Raw genomic sequence first — 19,099 nt, 5'->3', positions numbered from 1 at the left:
GAGCAGTGAACGTCACACTCATGGCCACTCACGCCCACATTTGTAAGGTTATTCTCCAGAAGTTACAACACCTATGTCCTTAGAGATACCTGCATTAGTGCTGGCGTAACATTACTTAGCACACAAAACCCCTAAGTCTACATTTTGTAATGCCGTTAAGATTATGGAATTGGTAATATAGAGGTCCAGACTTGCTATTCAAACGTGATGTTGAAAAACTTCTTCCAAATTAACCATCTCTAAAACATATGGAAAGAAGGAGACCGTGCTGAACTGGGACATTTGATTAGATAACACTTCCTTCCAAAGCTGTAATTATTATCATTATTATTATTTCCACTATTTCTTGTAATAAACACACTTCAGCTTACACAACCCCAATGTGGTTATTCATGACATGAGAAGTGGGTTATAGTGTGCATATTCTAGAGAAATGCTTCCACCAAATACCTCAAACCTTAAAAGAAGCATCACGGTTAGTCTCTGGCTTCCTACCGCAGCTGCTGTGATTCAAACACATTTGCTTCAGTGATTCACCGTATGACCTGCGTTTGGAAATCATTGTGGCCTTTTTGATGTATGTTAAGTGATCAGTTAAATAAAATGCACATCTGGTTATGGTTTGGGTTTCTTACATTTTATGAGCACAAAAACGCAGCCTTCAAAAGTACTCTCAACAAAATGTACTTGTCCAGAAAATACCAGCACATCTTTAATTGCAGACTTTTCCACATTAGATCTCTTAAAACCCTTTTGGACAAATCTCATTTTCTGCAATCACACAAATCCAATGTGGGATTTGTGAACAGAGAATAGGGGAGTTAGACCGAGCAGTATGAGTAAATATGAAGGGATTCAGGCAGTGTATGTGTTGGGTTACTCTCTGACCTGTCTGCTCTTCAGCCCCTGGGCAGGAAACCCCCACACTGTTAATGTTACACCTGACAGATTTCAGTGAAGCTTAGATGATCTCATCAATCCGTCCCCTCTGAGTCCTTCACCATCTGTTTTGTGAATTCTGAAACATACCTGCAGACTTCTCACACATTAATAAAGGACATGAAAATCTGTTTATTGACAGCCATTCAGCTTCCAGCTCAATAACTCAACATTATACAAATGTAATCACAGAGAAGGGGAAGTAGCACGGACTGCAAAAAAGGCCAAGGAACTGAGTCCTGGCCTCATTTAACAGCAACGTTTAAACTAAAACAACAACAACAACAAAAATGGGATAAAATGTGACCCCAGAAACAGTTTCAAGGAACAAGAAGACATTCATGCATCTACTTCCGTTATGCACTTAATAGTCTGAAGATATAATTCCCTGCTGAATGCTGCCTGCTCCCCTGCTAAATCACAATGAATGTGCCATGTTATAGCAGTGAGTACGATCAACAACAAAAATGACAATGTCAAAACATTCTTTGGTTCACTGAGGTTTAAAGGTCCAGTGTGTAGGATTTAGTGGCATCTGACATTGAGCTTGCAGACTGCAACCAACTGACTACTCCTCTCCTCACCCTTCCCTTTCCAAGTGTGTAAGAAACTTGCAAAAAACACCAAAGCTGCTCTCTAGGGCCGGTGTTTGGTTTGTCCATTCTCGGCTACAGTAGAAACATGGAGGTGCAACATGTTGGTCTCTGCAGCAGAGGACCCTGCTCCCTTTGTAGATATAAAGAACTGATTCTAAGGTAACGAAAACACAATTATTCTTATTTTCAGGCAATTATACAATAATGAAAACAAACGAATTAATATGAATATGCTAATCTTACAAACTGGTCCTTACATACACTATAGATTTAAAACTTTGACAATAAAACCATCATCCCCTGTATAAAAAATAAACAAAAAATAAAATTAAACTAATCTTATATAAGAGGCAATTTAATTGGATGTCATGACAGCTGCTGTAATGGGATCTGCAGCGGATTCAGTGTCATCTATGTGGAAGACATCCTGAAACATGGAAAGGACACGGCCGAAGTGAGAGCCTTCCCAGAACACCTTGCCACATCTGGTGCAGACATAGAAGATCGGTATCCTCGGCAGGAGGCCGGGGGGCACGGTGTGGAGCTGTATTTGTGCCCCACTGGGAAAGGTCAGGGTGTCGGGGTCCAGACCTGAAAGGGGGGCCCATTGACAGTGAAGGGCATACCTGGGGAGGTCAGGGGTCACACCGTGGGTCATCTCCTCATCCTGCTGTTGTGTGTGGTCAGCGTTGTCCTGCAAAAATCCTACAAAGAAAATAGGAAAGCTCAATGCCTTCATTTTTGAACAGTCAAAATGAAGTGAGGTTAGCCTCACTCCAGAAATGAACTGAACAGAGGCGAAGACATGAGAAGTTATGGCATGTCGATACATCCTTAGATCTTCTACTCAGTATCTTAAGGAGTCCACTCAAAATGAGGCCTATAATATGGCTTGACTGACCTTTCTGTTTAAGCATCCTCATCATGTCCTTCCTGGGCACCGCCATGTACTGATCACTGTTACACGCCTGGACAAACACAAAACAACATTCAGTCATTAGCAGCAGGGTTAAAGCAAGTGTTTTCAAAACTTTCACTCACCAAAAATGTCTGGAAGAGGAAAAAAAAACTTGTACGATTAAAATTTCTTAATGTTGACAAAAGTAATGAGATGAACAGATGAACAGGAAGGCAACTTGTGGTGAAATGTAGAGGAAAGAAAACTACAAAAACTAGCACGAGAAAGATGTTGAGGGAGGGAGCTTCTTAAGCTTCTTAGCTTGAAGCATGACCAGAGTTCACCTGTTCAAGTCAAACAGCATCAGACCTATTGTTAAAACCAGGTGTAGACCAGAGTCGCAGAGCTTGAAAACTTGTGTTGACCCATTCACACCAATGGCAAACAGACATGTTTCCTTAGTAGCTGCTTTAGTGTGAAAGGGGCTAAGTGATACAGAGAGATGAGATCAGTGTGTGTGCATAGAGACAGCGTTTACGCCTCAGTAACGTTCACATGTCCATGCTGTCTTGTCCTTCTCCATGGTAAAGGTCTCCCTGGTGGGACATTAGTGACCTCTTGTTCGCCGGCCCCTAACATGCACACACACACTTGTCTGTAAGCCATCCTGACAGCATGTCGGTGCTAAAAGCCTTGTCAACACACCTGAGCTCCACCCAGCAAACAGCATTCCACTTAGAGGTGAGCTGTAAATCAAACCAGAGTCGCAGACCTCACAAAGCAAGGATTCTTGACTAGCTCACTCAAGGCCAGTTTGTCTCTCTCCACCCAGAAAAAGTATAATGAAGACTGCAAATCAGTAAAAGCATGTCCTCTCTTCTGTCTGCACATTCAGAGCGGTGTTTGCCTCTGCGGTGACTGAGGTCAGGACAGGAGAGAGCGGCTAGACAGTGGAGGTGTGGGAATAGCAGAGGTGTCATCTCCTGTCTTGCCTGTGGGAAGAAGCTCATCTCTCCCGCTGTACATTCTGTATTCTTCTCTTTGTATTCTGCCTTACACACACACACACACACACACACAAACTCACCACACAGACAAAACACTTTACAATTCGCACAGGCTCCATTACAGTGCGCATGAACCACATGCATACAAGTGCTCACAGCGCATACACATGGCTCACACATACAAGCACGGCTGCAGCCAGGAAAACAGACCCAGCTATTTGCTCAGCTCAAAGTTTCCCAGAGCTGAGCAAGCCAGAACCTGCTCTGAACTCTCTAGGATAAGCCACGGACCGGCAGGCACACACGCACAGCGTCTCACACACGCAACCTGGATGGAAATAATTTGATCTAGAATTAATCAAAACATGGCAAGCTACAAATGCACAGATCCGGCAGAGACCTGACAATTAAATAAAGCAAAAGAAGTTGTGAAGTAAGTGCAATTGTGTAAATTTAGAAATTACATTATGACAAATGTTGTAGTGATATTAACAGACATGTTGATAAAACATATTAGGAAATAGTCAGAGCCTTAATATGGAAACGGACATTACAAAACAAACTTGGTCAGAGTGCCTTATATATTTGAAAGAACCCAGATGGTGGCTCTGTGCCCTCATCTAAGTTTTGAAACCAGCTTGGATTGGGTGATTTCAGTAACATTTTCCCTGTTTTTTGGCTTGCTGCAGGACACAAAGGCTTGAGCACCACTTAAGAACTAGTTTCTTCATGCACTCAGTTGTCATAGACAGCTCAAGTAGCACAAAGGTATGAAGGTGCCGTCTCTGCAGCTCCTGCATGACTGGCCACACAGAAAGACTTGGATTGGCAGTATTGTCAGGCAAATTATCATGTTTGTGATCATCAAGAAGCATGGTATGTGGCTTCCATCTGTGCAGGGTGGTCTGCTGGACTTTTGGGTCTGCTGGAGTTATTTATAGGATGTGGCATGCAGCCAGTCCACACTGCCATGTTCTTGATTGTGTTTTAAACGCGTGTCTTTTGGGTGCATGTCTTCACTAACCGCAACTCACAAGCTTCTCCCCATGGCGCTGAATCTACTAACTGTGAACTCTGGTTCTTCCTCACAGTTCAGCAGCATTTGCAAACCTGCCTAATCATATTGCAATACTGCCTCTGAGTAGGCCACCAAATATTAAAGCAGCAAACCAAAACATTTTGGCTTATTTTAGTTTATTCAACAGCGTAAAGTTTTAGGCAGTTGTTACATTGATCGATTTCCTTACTCTTTCTGTCTTTTGTTCTTTCTGTGTTTTCAGGGAACCTCCTGCATTCTCACACTCCGTGTGGCCGTGCCAGAGAAAGAATGCTCCTTGCCGTGACAACAAAGGCTATCTAAAGTGTGATACTGTGTTTCAAAGGATGGGAGGTGGTGGAAAAAAGAGGAGAGAAAGGGGGATAGTGGAGAGGAGGTAGGAAAGAGAGGGAGGGAGGGAGGGGGGTGGGTGGGAGATTTTTCCCTAACGTTCTCAAGCACACACACACACACACACACATACAAGCTCAAACTGCACTGGCTCTGTAGGCAGCTCCCATGGGAAAATCCTAGACCAATCTCAAAAGGCGGTGCCTTTAGGGCCGATGTAGGTCACATGGCCAGAGCAGCCAATTGGCTGCTAGTGATTAGATTCAAATTGTGGTAAGTCAGGTAAGGGGCAGCGTGGGAACCAGAGAAAAGAAGAGCAAGAGGGGAACAAGAACTGCACCGCCGTTTCCCTTTGAAAATGTTGTCTTTTCCTTGGCAATGTGAATTTCAAGTCCAAGTTAAGGTTAAATATACTTAATTCCTCTGTCCAAGGCCGCTGTGGTCTAAAACATACACACAGTGTATAAGAAAAGATTTTTTTTTTCTAGAAACTACAGTATCCCTTCCAAGGAAAGAAAAATAAAACATACAACAGCAGAGATTCATTGTTTGCTCCCAGCACCCCATGTCTGGGACGTTCTGCCATCTTTGGTTCCCTTTCATTCCGTTGGGTGGATATGAAATTGCGTTGCCTCTGTGAAATGATGTAGGTCCATTGTAAGTGGGATGGCAAGCTGAACTGGAAAAAGCAGCCTCATACTACCATATGAGTGATGAGTAAGGAGAAGCTAACTGGCCAAAAGCATTGACCTTTTTCCCTGCTTTCCCACATAGTCCCAAGGTCATGCTAGGTGATTTGGATACCGTCCAACAGCGATGGACAATCTCACACATGATTTTTACTGACGGATGCAAACTGCGGAAAAGTGACATGTTTAATTTTCTTTGGCTGGGCAGGAGGAAGGAGGAAGGAGTGCAAAACATTTACTTCATTTTGCACTCTCCCACTGAGAAAGCTGACATCATTTCAGAGTCAATCATTAAATCAAGTAATCTTTTTAGTGGAAAATGAAGTCTGAATACCAGCCGGCACTCGGCAATGTGATACCAGTGACCAAAGAGGTGAGAGAGTCACAGAACACAATCAGATTTTGTAGCCAATTTAAGGTGAAGTTAGACAACTATAACTACATTTCTGATGCTGGATACCAAATGATAAGATGAGGGTACACAAGTTAATTATTTAGTCAGTTAAGATGGGCTGTATAGCGCCATTTACTCAAAGATATGTGTTACTTAAAAATGAAGTAGATGAAGTGTCACTTTTAAAAAAGAAGCACACATGTCTGCAGATTTAGACAGATGCAGACATGTGTACTGCATGTGCAATGTGATGCAGTTTCTTAGCACATTTTGCCAGTTCTTTATAGGTTGCTAGATCCTTTTCAGAATAAATTCTTCCTCTATATTCTGTATCTCAACACCTGGAGTAGCGATCACTTTTCTGCTGCAGCAGGGAAATACTGCAGTGACCTATTAAATGTACTTTCCCACAGTATCCTGAGGGTATCTGGCCAGTGTCTCTGCCTGACAGTCTGAGGTAATTACCAGCTCTGTTAACTAACCACTACCACCTGACAGCACCTGAACTTGGACCACAGTAGAGCCTGTCTGGGCTTGACATCACACACACCTTCCTCTGACTCACTTCACTCATACACATGCACAAACATACACACTCGCACATACTTCACAGGCATGCAAAAGATGTAAAAACTCACATGCAACTCATGCACACCCTTCCCTGACTCACGATTGCACCCACTCGTTTTACCTGCATGAAAAACAAACTGCAGTCACATTACTTCCTTCCTGATTTTCCCAGAGGTGCAGATCATCCAGTTGTGTTACGGAGAATCTGAATGCAAAAGTCTGCTGTTAATTTTATTTTGTGCATTCGTACTCTGTATGTAAACATGGAAAATTGGAATAAATAAAGACATTGTGTCCAGTGAACTTCTACAATCACCCAAGACAGATGTCTTGTTTGCAAAATCAAGTTCACTTTGTCATTCAAATACTGCTCAGCTGCTCATTGGGCTCGACTCAGTTCTGAAAGGGTTGAGGGGGCGTAAACCCATCCACCAGCATCCATTTCTTATTGGTAATGATACCCATGAATAAATCCTCTGAGCTGTGATTTCACTTTTTTCTTTGGCCAAGTAGACTTTTCTTACACTTTCTGTTGAAAAAAATAAGAAAAGCCTTTTACCAAGTGCTTTAATGCCTTCCCACTCAAATCGTGACATATAAGACATGCATACAACATATAAGGCTGGAAATCACTGAAGTGGCTGTATTATGGCTTTTTGAAACATTGGAACCACTTACAATGACTTTATATGTTTTTGAAAACACTTCATTTTGTCACATTTTTATACTTTCTTTCACTGCATTTCCTTTTTAAAAAAAAAAATCTCTGCATAAACACTACTGTACAAAAGGTTATATTGTCTGAAATGTATTATATTGATGGGATCATTTCATTCTTCATCATTAATATTTCACTGATTTAATGAAAATGTGTCATATTGTCTTCGTGCCTCTGTCTTTCAGAATATGTAGGGACACTTTTCTAGCTTCATGTACTGCTTGTTTAGTCCCAGTCTGTTTAACTCTTGATGATCCTTTTTTGTTTCTTTCTTCGACTTTGTTGTCCACTTTCGACCATTTTCTCTCACCCTCCACTTGGCCTCCACATTTCTGTCTTTTCTTCCCTCCCTTCTTTGCTCCCTTTACTGGAGCCCACTAAAAGGGGTAATGAAGAAGATAATAGTCTAGAGTCTAGCAGATAACAGTCTAGCCACCACACAAATAGCACTAATGCTTTCCCTTGGCTTGGCACAGTCAGTTCATTCTGTTTTTTACCCACTCAACCTTCAGCCTCAACCTCTATCTCTCCCCCTCTCCAACTGAACCTACGTCTTCTCTCTTGTTCTATGTCTTGCTTGACGCTCCATCTACCCCCTTCCAGCGTTCCCTTCAATCTCCCTCTGCCTTCTCTCTAGTTGTCTCTCACCTCTAACCTCTTTCTTTCTCTCCTTCTCCAAGTACTCTTTTTTCCTCTCTCTTCAGACGCCAGATAGCTGGGGCCGGTCTAAGCCAAACAGCTGAGGAAAACAACGTACTGAAAAGGTCCATTGACAATGCTGCTCAATGGGCAATGGGTTTTGAAGAGGGATAAAAACAGCTCATCTCAAAAACATTAAAAGCTGGATTAAACCACCATCCAGCCTCTATTGATGTGTTGCTGTGTTTTGTATTATATTAAAAACAAAATTGTTAAAATTAAAATAACTAAAGTATTCAACAAGTTGGCGGGGCAATACGCTAGGTGGCACATGACAATCATCACTTGCCCTACGGTGTTTGCCAACTGTAATAGTTATGGGTTGTCAGTGTTGGGTTGGTTTCGGTCACAACTAAAACATTCACATGCTCGACTTCATCAGGTTAGAGAAACCCTGGGATCCATTTTCTTTTGGAAAACACAATTGTTAAGGAGACAAATGGTGGTTTTCGTGGCGCTGTCATATGTGCAATAAAGACAACTGGTTCTCTCAAATATAGAACAACCATGCAACTGTCGCCTAACATTTGTCCCTCTGGTGTTGCAAATGTTTTCCCACCCATTTGCCTATTCAGTGCGATGCTTACACAAGCTTACACGCTAAAACTGACTAAATATGCTAATTATTCCCATTCCTTCAATGCATCCATTCAACCCGATATTATTACGACATCTACAGCTTTCCTCGACATGCGCTAACAGTTCTCAAACTGTCATTACACCCACACATTGCAAACTGAAATTCCACCCACTCAACCTGAATCCATCAACCTGAACTACATCTGCATACACACACACACACACACACACAGGCAGACCTGTCATGGGAGAGCCACCGGCAGATTCCTCTGCTCAACGTTTATCGCTGCTGGCACATATTTCACCCCCCCACCCCCCACCCCCCCTACACCCCGTCTCTCACTTTTCCTTTTTCATTTCTCATCTCTTCCTGATGTAGAGGCATGCAGGCACGCAGGGAATGTTATTGTAATGCAGAGTGATTCATCCAGGACTGTAAATATTGACAGTGGTGGCGGTGGTGGCGGCTGCTGCTGCTGCTGCTGCTGCTGCTGCTGGTCTGCTCTCTCCTGAGGAGCTGTGAGGGAACGGAGATAAAACGACTCTCCCACATGGCTTTTTGACAGCGTTGGAGCTGAGTGGCAAATCATTTTACATACTGGCCTTCCTGTCTGCTGGTTTGACAGTCAAACGCTTGAGTAACCAGATGTGAGAGTTCCATAGCAACAAACACTTGGCGGAGGATCCTATAAGAGACCATCTGTGGTGGAGTCTCACACTTCATAATCTTGGTTAGTGTCTAAGTTTTTTCTTTCCCTTCTACTGCATTGTTCTGGAGAACCAAAACATCTCCTGTGTTTCAGCCGACATCTTTATTTTTCTACTCTCTCCCCTCTCCTGACTTCACTGGAAGTGCTAGAAATTCTGGCTAATTCTACAGCTTGAGGTATACACTGCTGGCCAGATTCACACATGTGGGGGCTGGTTTATTTTTTTCATGTCTTTTATTTACTAAATATGTAGCACCAAAGCAGGATCCCAATGAAACAAGCATCTAATTTTTTGTGCATCATTATTTCAGATACAACAGCAGCACCATAAGCAGCACTAAGCACAATCTAAACTACGGGCTCTACGCGTCATTGACAACAAGCCTCCTCCATATGCGGCTCACCTGCTGGTGTGAAAACAGCATTGCAGGTGAAAAAAAAATGCAAAATGCAAGTTGTGTTTTTTGGCCACTTTATAAAACATACTGACAAAGAAAATTAAGAGAGCAGACACATACAAGGTGAGAAAACCAGAAAGAGAAAGAAAGGGTGGAGCAAGCTGATGTTTGTGCAGTTAAGACCCCAGAGGTATAGGTGTGTGAACAAACATCCTGTATAGTATGCACAGAACTGCATGTGCGTCCGCTGTCTGTGTCTCTTTTTGGAGTATATCTGGCAGCATTACATACTCCACCAGCCTTAGTTAGGACTAAACCAACAGCCTGAAATATTTACAGTTTCTACAATTTGTAACTGACATGTGGATGAACAGTTACTGAAGAAAGATCAAGGAGGCCATTCTCATACAAAGCCGAAGACCGTCCCTGAACAGCAGTTACGATCTCCACTCCATATATGAACACTAATTCTCCCCTGAACAAAGTTAAATAGTTATGTGATGACAAATGCTGAAGACCATGAGAGGTGGTTGAGAGCTCTGTAAGCATTTAAGAGACCTTGAAACTTACATGTAATATATGGACTGAACTACTATGCTTGCATTTTTAATTCAATTATCATCAGGGACGCACATAACTGGTACGCAGGTAAGCTTGAGCACCAAAAATCTGAAATGCGCAATGTTAATTGTTTCAAAACATGGCTTTGCATGGTGGCATGACTTTGTTTTCATTATGTCTGTGTCCAACAATGGAGCTTTTACCTCAAACCTTCTTATACCGATTGAACTGGGTGGTGAACGAACTGCCCAGGCCATAATGGATGGATTCGTGAAGCTCTTTACGATGCAGGCTTGGACAACAGGATGACAAAGTTGATGTTCGTGTCCACAGATGGGCTTTCTGTCAGTGTTGGTATGTACAAGGGCATTTTGCCAAAACTTAAGAACTGCAAGAAGTCGGCTGATCGCAAGGTTCCTTACTGTAAGACACACACAATTGCTACATTGTCAGGCCACTGCAGTTTTATTTACAAAGGGTGAAGCCAAAAATACTGCCATGCTAAAGAAGTTGTGTTGAGAGATTGGAATCGCCTCATATCAGATGATCCGCTTCGAGAAATGAAACATCGTTGAACATATCAATACTATTTCCAGCTATTCAAATGAACCTGGCAAGAGTGATAACCTGGGTTTTCTGTGTTGTTTGGCAATTGCAACATTTTGAATCCCACATCTCACACGTTTCAGAAGGAAGTTAACCAGTGGAGAATGTAAAGATGAACTAATGGTGGCCATTGGAGAGTTCACAATTTTGCTTGATGGTGAGAGGGCCACAGGACACACACTGTTTCAAATGCTTATACTGACAGGGACAAATTTACTCAAGGGTTTAACTGAAGAGTTTGAAATCAGATATGACTTCTTCTGGACGTGATCATTTTTTTTTTAGTTTTTGATCCTTCCACTTGCCCTCAGGAAATGCAAGACCTCCACCATTTTGGCAGCACAGTGATGTGCACCATTCTTCTGAAATATGAGGCCACTTTGCAACTTGAAAGAGCCTCCACCGTGAGAGAATGGATGCGCTTAAGGCAAGCAGGAAAATGCTTGGCAGCATCCTCTGTGTATTACTTGGTCCAAATAGTAAACACAAGCAATTCAAATCGTTACTCCAACATCAACAGGGTAGTTAAATTGTCTCTTGAACTTCCTTTGAGAAGTGCAGCATGTGAGAGGGGACTCTCACAACTCAACATATAAAACTAAGCTCTCATCTTATCTGTCACATACTCCTCTCTCAGCCCTGGCTGTGTTTATTAAGACCATGCTATGTATGGGGTGAGTACCAAACACCATCTCCTGCGCTACTTCATGCTTTTTGGTTGTTAGACTCACTAAAATATACTGAGTGTTAGGACCAAAACACAACTGATCACCAACTTTGAGCCTCGTCAAGATAAAAAACAATTGTTGGTCTTCTTATTTCCAACATTTTAGTGTGGAACAACTTCTATTGAGCTTCCAATTTACAAGTAACCCACATCCCAAACCTACAAATTACATTTTGATCAGTACTTCTGCTGACAGTCAATGGTTCAACAACAAAACATACGTCTGTGCACACTCAAAAAGCTACTGTTTATCTCCCAGGACAAATGAGATGTACCCAAAATCGCCTCTTCCATTTTCAAGTGAGGAGGACAAGATCCTCAACCTTGGATGATGTTGAATGCATCTTTTTTTGAAGAAGAAGAAGAAGAATGAGCTGTAGCAACATATTCAAGCCTTTTTCAAGTGTTGCAACTGTCGCAAATATGCATTGTTGCTGCTATGAATAGTTTTGGTGCTTGATGATATATTTGTCATGTCCCTGCTGTGTGAAGGCCTTAAACTGTGTTAAGATGTGACTTTATAGGGGCCACAAACGACCAACTGGTCCACAAGACAACATAGAGAGATGCTGAGCAAGATAGTAACACCATTACTGCTTCAATCTGTCATTAAACCACTGCTCAGCTTGTGGACGCAGAGAGACACAAACACACCTCTATGTCTCTTTCAGACTTATCATACACATTATCAGTACACACACACACACACACACACACACACACACACACACACACACACACACACACACACACACACACACAGACACACACCTCACAGTGGACAGGCTATGAGAGGGTGAGATAAAGGCAAATAAAAGAGGGAAAGGGCTCAGGGTTAAGTGGCAATAATGATGCAGAATAAGACATCAGTGTGTGTGTGTGTGACTGTGTGTGCTCAAACTCACTTCAAAGTGTCTCTGGGAGCCTTGTTCATGTCAACAGGAGACACAGGAGAGGACATAGCATTAGAAAAATAAAGAGGTAGAGGGGGAGGTAAAAAAAAAAAAAGAGGGGGTGTGGGGGTAAAAAGGAAGCAGTACACGATGGTGAACAAAGACTGAAGGGAAAGAGAGGGCTGAGGCTGGAGGAGGGTAAGGGAGGGTTAAGGAGAAGTGGGTCGGAGGTGAGAGGTTGGGGTATTAGGGCAGAGGAGGGGAGGGGACTCGTGGTGAAGGGGTTCACCTCTAGTGTGAATGCAATGAGGTAAAACCAAAAGAAAGGACGATGGAGAGAGTTCCTGTGTCATACACCCTCTTTAATTCCACCCTTCCTTCCCTCCCCCCCTCCCCTCCTCTGTCCCCTTCCCTCCCTCCACCGCTGCTCCCTCTCTGCGACTGGCCCCAGCAAATTCCCTAGGGCCAGGGGCAGTCCCCTTTCAGTCTCCAGTGACACAGTAATTAGAAGTGTGGGAACTGAATCCGTCCCTCTTTCTGAGCCCCGCACTCCCACCCACACCCTCCCGCGCTCCCTCCTTTCGCTGCCCCCACCCGCCCCGGCTCCCGGCTCCTACTCTTCCCCTCCACTTCCTTCGCCACCTCTCTTTTTGCACCGCACCTCATCACCCGCAGAAAAAGGTCTCACATGAGGTTAAAAGATACGTTGACATCCAAGGCTGATATTGACCTCACATTAAAAACAAGCAAGCTTGCATCCTCCACTTTTAATATGATGGATACATTCAAATGCATGTAATTATTGACAAATGTAATCAAAATATGAATGCATTTAATTGACAACAATATTGATGATGTAATGGATATTACATGCTAGCAGATAAAAATCATACATCCAATGAAAATATACACAGGCTGAAACCTCATAGGCCACCTGTTATGTTCATGGAAGCTACACATCACATACCATACCCTTCATTCACCCCCCTGACCCAATCCACCCCACCTCACCCCCGCCTCCTCTACAGCCACAGAGTCCCCTATCTCTTCGAACAGAGCAACGCTGTCTCTCCCGCTCTCTGTCAAGCCCACCACCACCACCCCAACCCCCATTCGCTATCTCTGCCGCGATAACCATGGGAACAGCAGCACTGTGGGAACGGGCCACCAGTTGACCAAAATAGACAGCAGGAAAATGGAGGGAAAGGAAGAAAGAAAGGGCTCCCTGCATCCAAGAAGGGCTGTGTGTGTGTGTGTGTGTGTGTGTGTGTGTGTGTGTGTGTGTGTGTGTGTGTGTGTGTGTGTGTGTGTGTGTGTGTAGGAGGTCCATGGGATCATCCAGACAGACAGGTACTCAGGCACTCCAGTCACCTCTGCTTTCCACAGGCAACAAAGGGGACGCTGGGTGGCATTATTTCATTAATGGATATGCAGCTTTAGTTGGAGGTGATGGGACATACCCAAAGCTCGCTTCTCACACACACAAACACTTTCAACGGTCCAGCAGTAACTAGGTAGCGTCCCATGCGAAAAGGGTACACCCTTAACCACAAACACCCACACCCAAACAGCATACTAAAACTACGCTATCACACACCCAGGCACGCCACACAACCACACACACGTGCAAACACAAGCATTCAGCAAAAAAGTTTGCATAAGCTCATGAATGAGATGACTGGAATGATCGGCATCTAAAAATATAATACAGTTTGACAGAGATAACTTTCAACCAATATCCGGCTGATGCTCTAAAATTCTACTTAATAATCATAATAATAATAATGAATCTTGAGTGTAGTATGTCACAATATAATATTAGCTTTTAGCCTTCCCACCATTTGAGCATCTGTATTTGGATACAATAGCAGTTCTTATTTTATTTATTAATATAGCCTCACAGTGTACTTCATGATAGGAAAATCAAAGTAAGCGATGTGATTCACTTCAATGACCACGTCACAGCTTGAACACATTATTCAAAAACTACAATAATAACCTACGTATCAAAACTGCTCATACAAATTCTTTGGCATGTTTATGTTATACTGTATTTGACGCATATGCAATGATGCTGGTCTCCAGAGAGCACACCCAAGAATACATGCATCCAAACACGCATCTTAGACTTCATGGCATAAGATAACATGCTGAGATGCAGTTCTTATGAGAAACAATCCATACTGGTTTTCCATGGCCTGAGAGAAGAGGAGGAGGAGGAGAAGGAGGAAATGGGGAAAAGACGCAAGTTGCGCATCATCATCATCTTTTTTTTTTTTTTTTTTTTTTACCTACTGCTGGTCTAATTTTCCATCCCTTTTATATCCTGCGTGTCTCTCAGTAGCCTAGAAGTCCAAGAAATTCAAAGTCTTGGCTTCCACTCTTTTTTTTTTATCTCCCTTCCTCCCTCCCCCAAATTCACAGTATGTATCCATATTCAGTCTATCTGCTTCTTTTCCTCTGTTGCTTTGTGTGTTTGTCATAGATCTCCTCTCTGTACTCTGTACTCTTTGCTCTTTTCTCTTCTGATTTCTATCAATCCATCTACCCTCTCTATCTATCCACAGTGCTTGCCCCCCCACCCCCCTTTGCTCTTTCAGGCCTTTCCCAGGCCAAGCAGCCTGACCTCTCCAGCCTTCTACCTCTTTGCTCCCTGGGGGTAGGGGGGTGTCTGCCTGTGACCATTCCCACCCCGTGAGGACTTTCACTTTAATCTGACTCTGTGAGTAACAGAGAAGAAAGGCAGAACAAAACAGAGAAAATGTGTATGTGTGTGCCCGCCAAGCCTGCGGCTCCCAAAGCAAACAGACGTATAACCTCCTGATAGCATCACATCACGCAAACTGCGGGCTTTAGGAAGAACCATGGCAAGACTTGGTTTAAAGTTTTAAGGCTCAGATGGCCTCACATTCCCAAAACCTACACATGCACGTATGAGCGGCACAACACGAACGCAGATCAGAAATTTAAAGAATGTCCACAGAATGTGCAGACCTGCGCTCAGAACATAAACTGTGAAAACACACGGTCTCGATGGTGGTATTCACAGTTTCACACATGAGAGACAAGTAAGAAAAACAGCAATACATCACAGGAGCATCAACACAACTCACAAATACACAAAGTACAGTGGTGGAGTTCACAAACCACAGACTATGTGGGGGGTTACCATCTATTATCTCTGTCTCCATGAGGTTTAAATTTAATTGTTGACACAACTCATTCTCGGAAACTGCACACGCACACGCACACTCACACTCACACACATACACAGGGGTGTCTAAAAAAGAAAAAAAACTCAGCCCACAACGGATGGGGTTGTTGTTGTAAAGATATATAGGTCAGTGGCTCCCAGTCTTGTTGGTTTTCTGTCCTAGTCCTATTAGTTGCATTAACCACATTCTCAGGACACTGAAGGTGTACATGGGTTCTTGATCGATGGCTAGAATAAAAACCAGCAGGGCTCTGGTTCCACGTGGACCAGGATCTGAGGTACTCAGAGAGTACCTGTCTCACACACGCCATAAAACTCTATAAAACCTAGGAATTATGTCTTGACTCCAGCTGAATTTTTTTAACAGTCACAAAACTCTATAAACAGGAGACAGGAAGACATGTTCCACCACAGAATTTCAATACCCCTACTCTTATGTGACACTAAGCACACAGACAACAGACCACACACATTCAGCATGCAGAGAGACAGCAATCATGAGCTGAAAGGTAGCTAAAATTATGCAGTTAATAACCTAACATTAGCAAAAACACAGAAGGGAAGGATAACGTGATTTGCTTCCTAAAACTCCTTCATGTCATAAAGGATGTTGTTATTGTAAGCACAAACCTGCTTAGGACGAGGTACCTTTTCTTCTCAAATATTGTTTTATTACTGTCAAATATCTACCAGAGCTTATACTGGTGTCCTAAACATGTGAAAAATATGCCACCACATACCTAACCATAAACCTTTCGTTTATAATTTTGTGCAGTCTAGAGCTGGGTGCTATGGTGCAGTTTGGCCATGTAATTAAACTGGAATGAAATCCTACAAACTTCAGAGTAAATTTGGTAGAATGACTTCTACACGGTAATAAGCAGTCTTGAATCAATCAGTAAACAGAGGACTGGCTCCATGTTAGCCCGTTAAGTTGTCTGCATCCACAAAAACTGATGTAACCCTCATAGTCTCGGCATAAACCTGCAATCAAGCTATTCTCTCTCCTGGAAATCCCAGCAATCAGATCATGGTACACCAAAAAAAACCCTCTTCAAACAGAAGGTTAAAAAAAATTGGGTTTCTGCCAAAAGGCCTCATTTGTAATATCACATGTGAGCAAGCATGGCTGCCTCAAAAGCATGACTGCATGTGGAGGAGTTACCCAAGCTACTAAAGTGGACCCGTGTGCCACAGAGTTGTGATAATAACAACCCTAAACCTCTAAGCTATTTCTCACTGGCAGGTATTAGCATGGTTGACAAGAGTTCTTTATCATCCTAGATATGTACAGACTGAGTTGAGATGGTTTTGCTGTGTTGCACTGCGTGTTGAGTGTGGGAGAATGATCTATGATTCACTAAGCTCCAAAGACCGAAGATCACATTTCACTATCGCAAGGGAAATCATTATACCGTGACCACAGACACAAAGACAGTCATACCAGCAGTATCTGGATTTCTCAAAACATGATTGCTGGGGCGAGTTCTCACAACATTTTTCTAAAGTTACCTATTTGATTTCCATTTCATTGGCAGAAGCAAAATTTGTAGGTAAGCCCTCTTAAATGTAGACATGATAGTTGCATTGGTACGGACGTTTTAGTTGGGAAGACAGACTTAATCCAATTGTTTGCATATATTTTCAAATTTCTAATCAACAAATCTTTGACCTACTTTTGCAATCAGTTTCATACAGTCAAGGTCCCTGCAGTTTTTAGCCAGACTTGCAGCCTATACCAAAGAGAATGCATGCATGCATTTCCAAGTTATTCAACGCAGTGAACAATAATGCATTTTTAATGGACTCATACTGGTTTTCTGCATGGTACTGTTGTCATTAGCTGACCCAAGCTTTGTTATTATACTGCAAAGAATTCTGCCTCCCTTAGGAGACTATTTAGAAGCAGAGGGCAATCACTCACAGCAGCACAGTCTGGCTGTGCAGCTACTGTGCTCTGAAAAACATGAGAAACTTCCTCTTTCTGTGTGTACGTTTCAGAGGAAGGCATCAGTAAGTGGTTCCCTCTCCCTGAGCGGCAGGGGAAAGTAGACCCTCTCGAGTGCCTCTCGGCTTCCCCACCTCCCCCATGAGCCAAAAACGCAGTCAGACAGAGAGACATACACATACACACATTCGTGCTCACACACACGCTCTCTCACTCACACACACACAGACACACAGTGTGGTTTCTCCTCTAGAGGGGAACATAAACAGGGCTGTCTGTCTGCGAGCGGAGAGCTAGTTCTCATGACATCACCACCCAGCAGGAATGCTCTGCTCTGCCCCGTCAAAACCCCTCCACCGGCCAGCAACTCATGCGTGCGCGCACACACACACACACACACACACGAAAGCACACATACACAAAAACACATGTTGAATGATTTATGCACGTCCACATTTTCACAGGGAAATGCACTACATACACAATGCACACCCCAAAGGCAGTTTGAGCCATTTTCTCTTGTTTGGCATTATCTTACTTGCCAATTGTTTTTCATTTCTCACTGCTCCCAGACATCTTCTTCCTCTGTATCTCTCCTCTTGTCTTTATCGCACTGTTTGGCCTCATAATTTCTCATCCTCTCATATCTGTATAGCCTGCGCTGTCCGCAGTGTCAGACCACACACAGACCACCAAAACAGAGCAAGCATGAGAGACAAATGAGTCAACTCAAAGTACTGACGTATAACCACCTGCATATAGAGACTGAAGCTATATCAGCTATGAGAAAGTGTGTGTGTGTGTGTGTGTGTGTGGGTGTGGGTGACATGGGAAATTACGCACTACTTCATTGTATTGGTGTTTGAAGGAAAAGCCCTATTGAAGCTCTTCCTCCTTCCTTCTCACCTCTCTTCCTCCCTCCCTAACTCTCTCCTCCCTTTTCTATCCCTCCATCACTTCCTGCCTCATCTTTCTCTTCCAAGCCATCTTCCCCCCATCTACCCTTGCTATTTTCTCCATCTTATTTCACCTTCTTTCTCCATCTCAACTCGTAACTGTAATGTTTTCTGGCAATTTGGCAATTTCTCTCCCTTCTCTTTTCCCTCCTCTCTGTTTCTCTCAGGCTTTTGGGGAAAGCAGGAGCAGGAAGCAGCTTGGCTCTCAGACAATGGAACACATCAAAAAGCAGCACCAGCCTCACCAACCACACACACACACACACACACACACACACACACACACACACACACACACACACACACACACACACAGAGCAAGACAAACAGGACATTCCAGCTGCCGGCTGCACCGGATTCCTCGCCTTGGCTAATCTGAAACGGAGGAGAGTGAGACTGGGAGTGGAGCGAAGCAGGGAGGCAGGGTGAGAACAGTGGGTGAGGGAGAGAGCAGGGGAGATGAGGAGATGGAGAGAGAGAGAAAGGGAGAAACGCTGGGGAGCACAAGAGGGGAAACTGGACAGCAGGGCATTACAGAAGGTGAAGCACAACTGAAAAAGGACTTGAGAATAGCAAAACAATAACGTGCTGCTGCGGACTCCATGTTTGC

General features: G+C 43.4%; 1 protein-coding gene across 1 annotated transcript in view; it reads right to left on the bottom strand.

Annotated features, from left to right (window-relative positions):
• Positions 1 to 758: 758 nt before the first annotated feature.
• The window catches only part of exd3 (exonuclease 3'-5' domain containing 3), a 41,159-nt gene continuing 22,818 nt past the window's right edge, over positions 759 to 19,099 (bottom strand). Inside the window, exons 20-21 of the mRNA XM_041960127.1 lie at positions 2,437 to 2,503; positions 759 to 2,240 (exon numbers count right to left, since the gene is read on the bottom strand). Coding sequence (XP_041816061.1) covers positions 1,891 to 2,240; positions 2,437 to 2,503 — 417 coding nt within the window. The 3' untranslated portion in view covers positions 759 to 1,890. The remainder of the gene's footprint in view (positions 2,241 to 2,436; positions 2,504 to 19,099) is intronic.

This window comes from Chelmon rostratus, chromosome 19 (assembly GCF_017976325.1).
Source record: "Chelmon rostratus isolate fCheRos1 chromosome 19, fCheRos1.pri, whole genome shotgun sequence".
In the NCBI taxonomy this organism is placed as follows: domain Eukaryota; kingdom Metazoa; phylum Chordata; class Actinopteri; order Chaetodontiformes; family Chaetodontidae; genus Chelmon; species Chelmon rostratus.
This window is presented reverse-complemented; position numbering and strand designations above follow the sequence as displayed.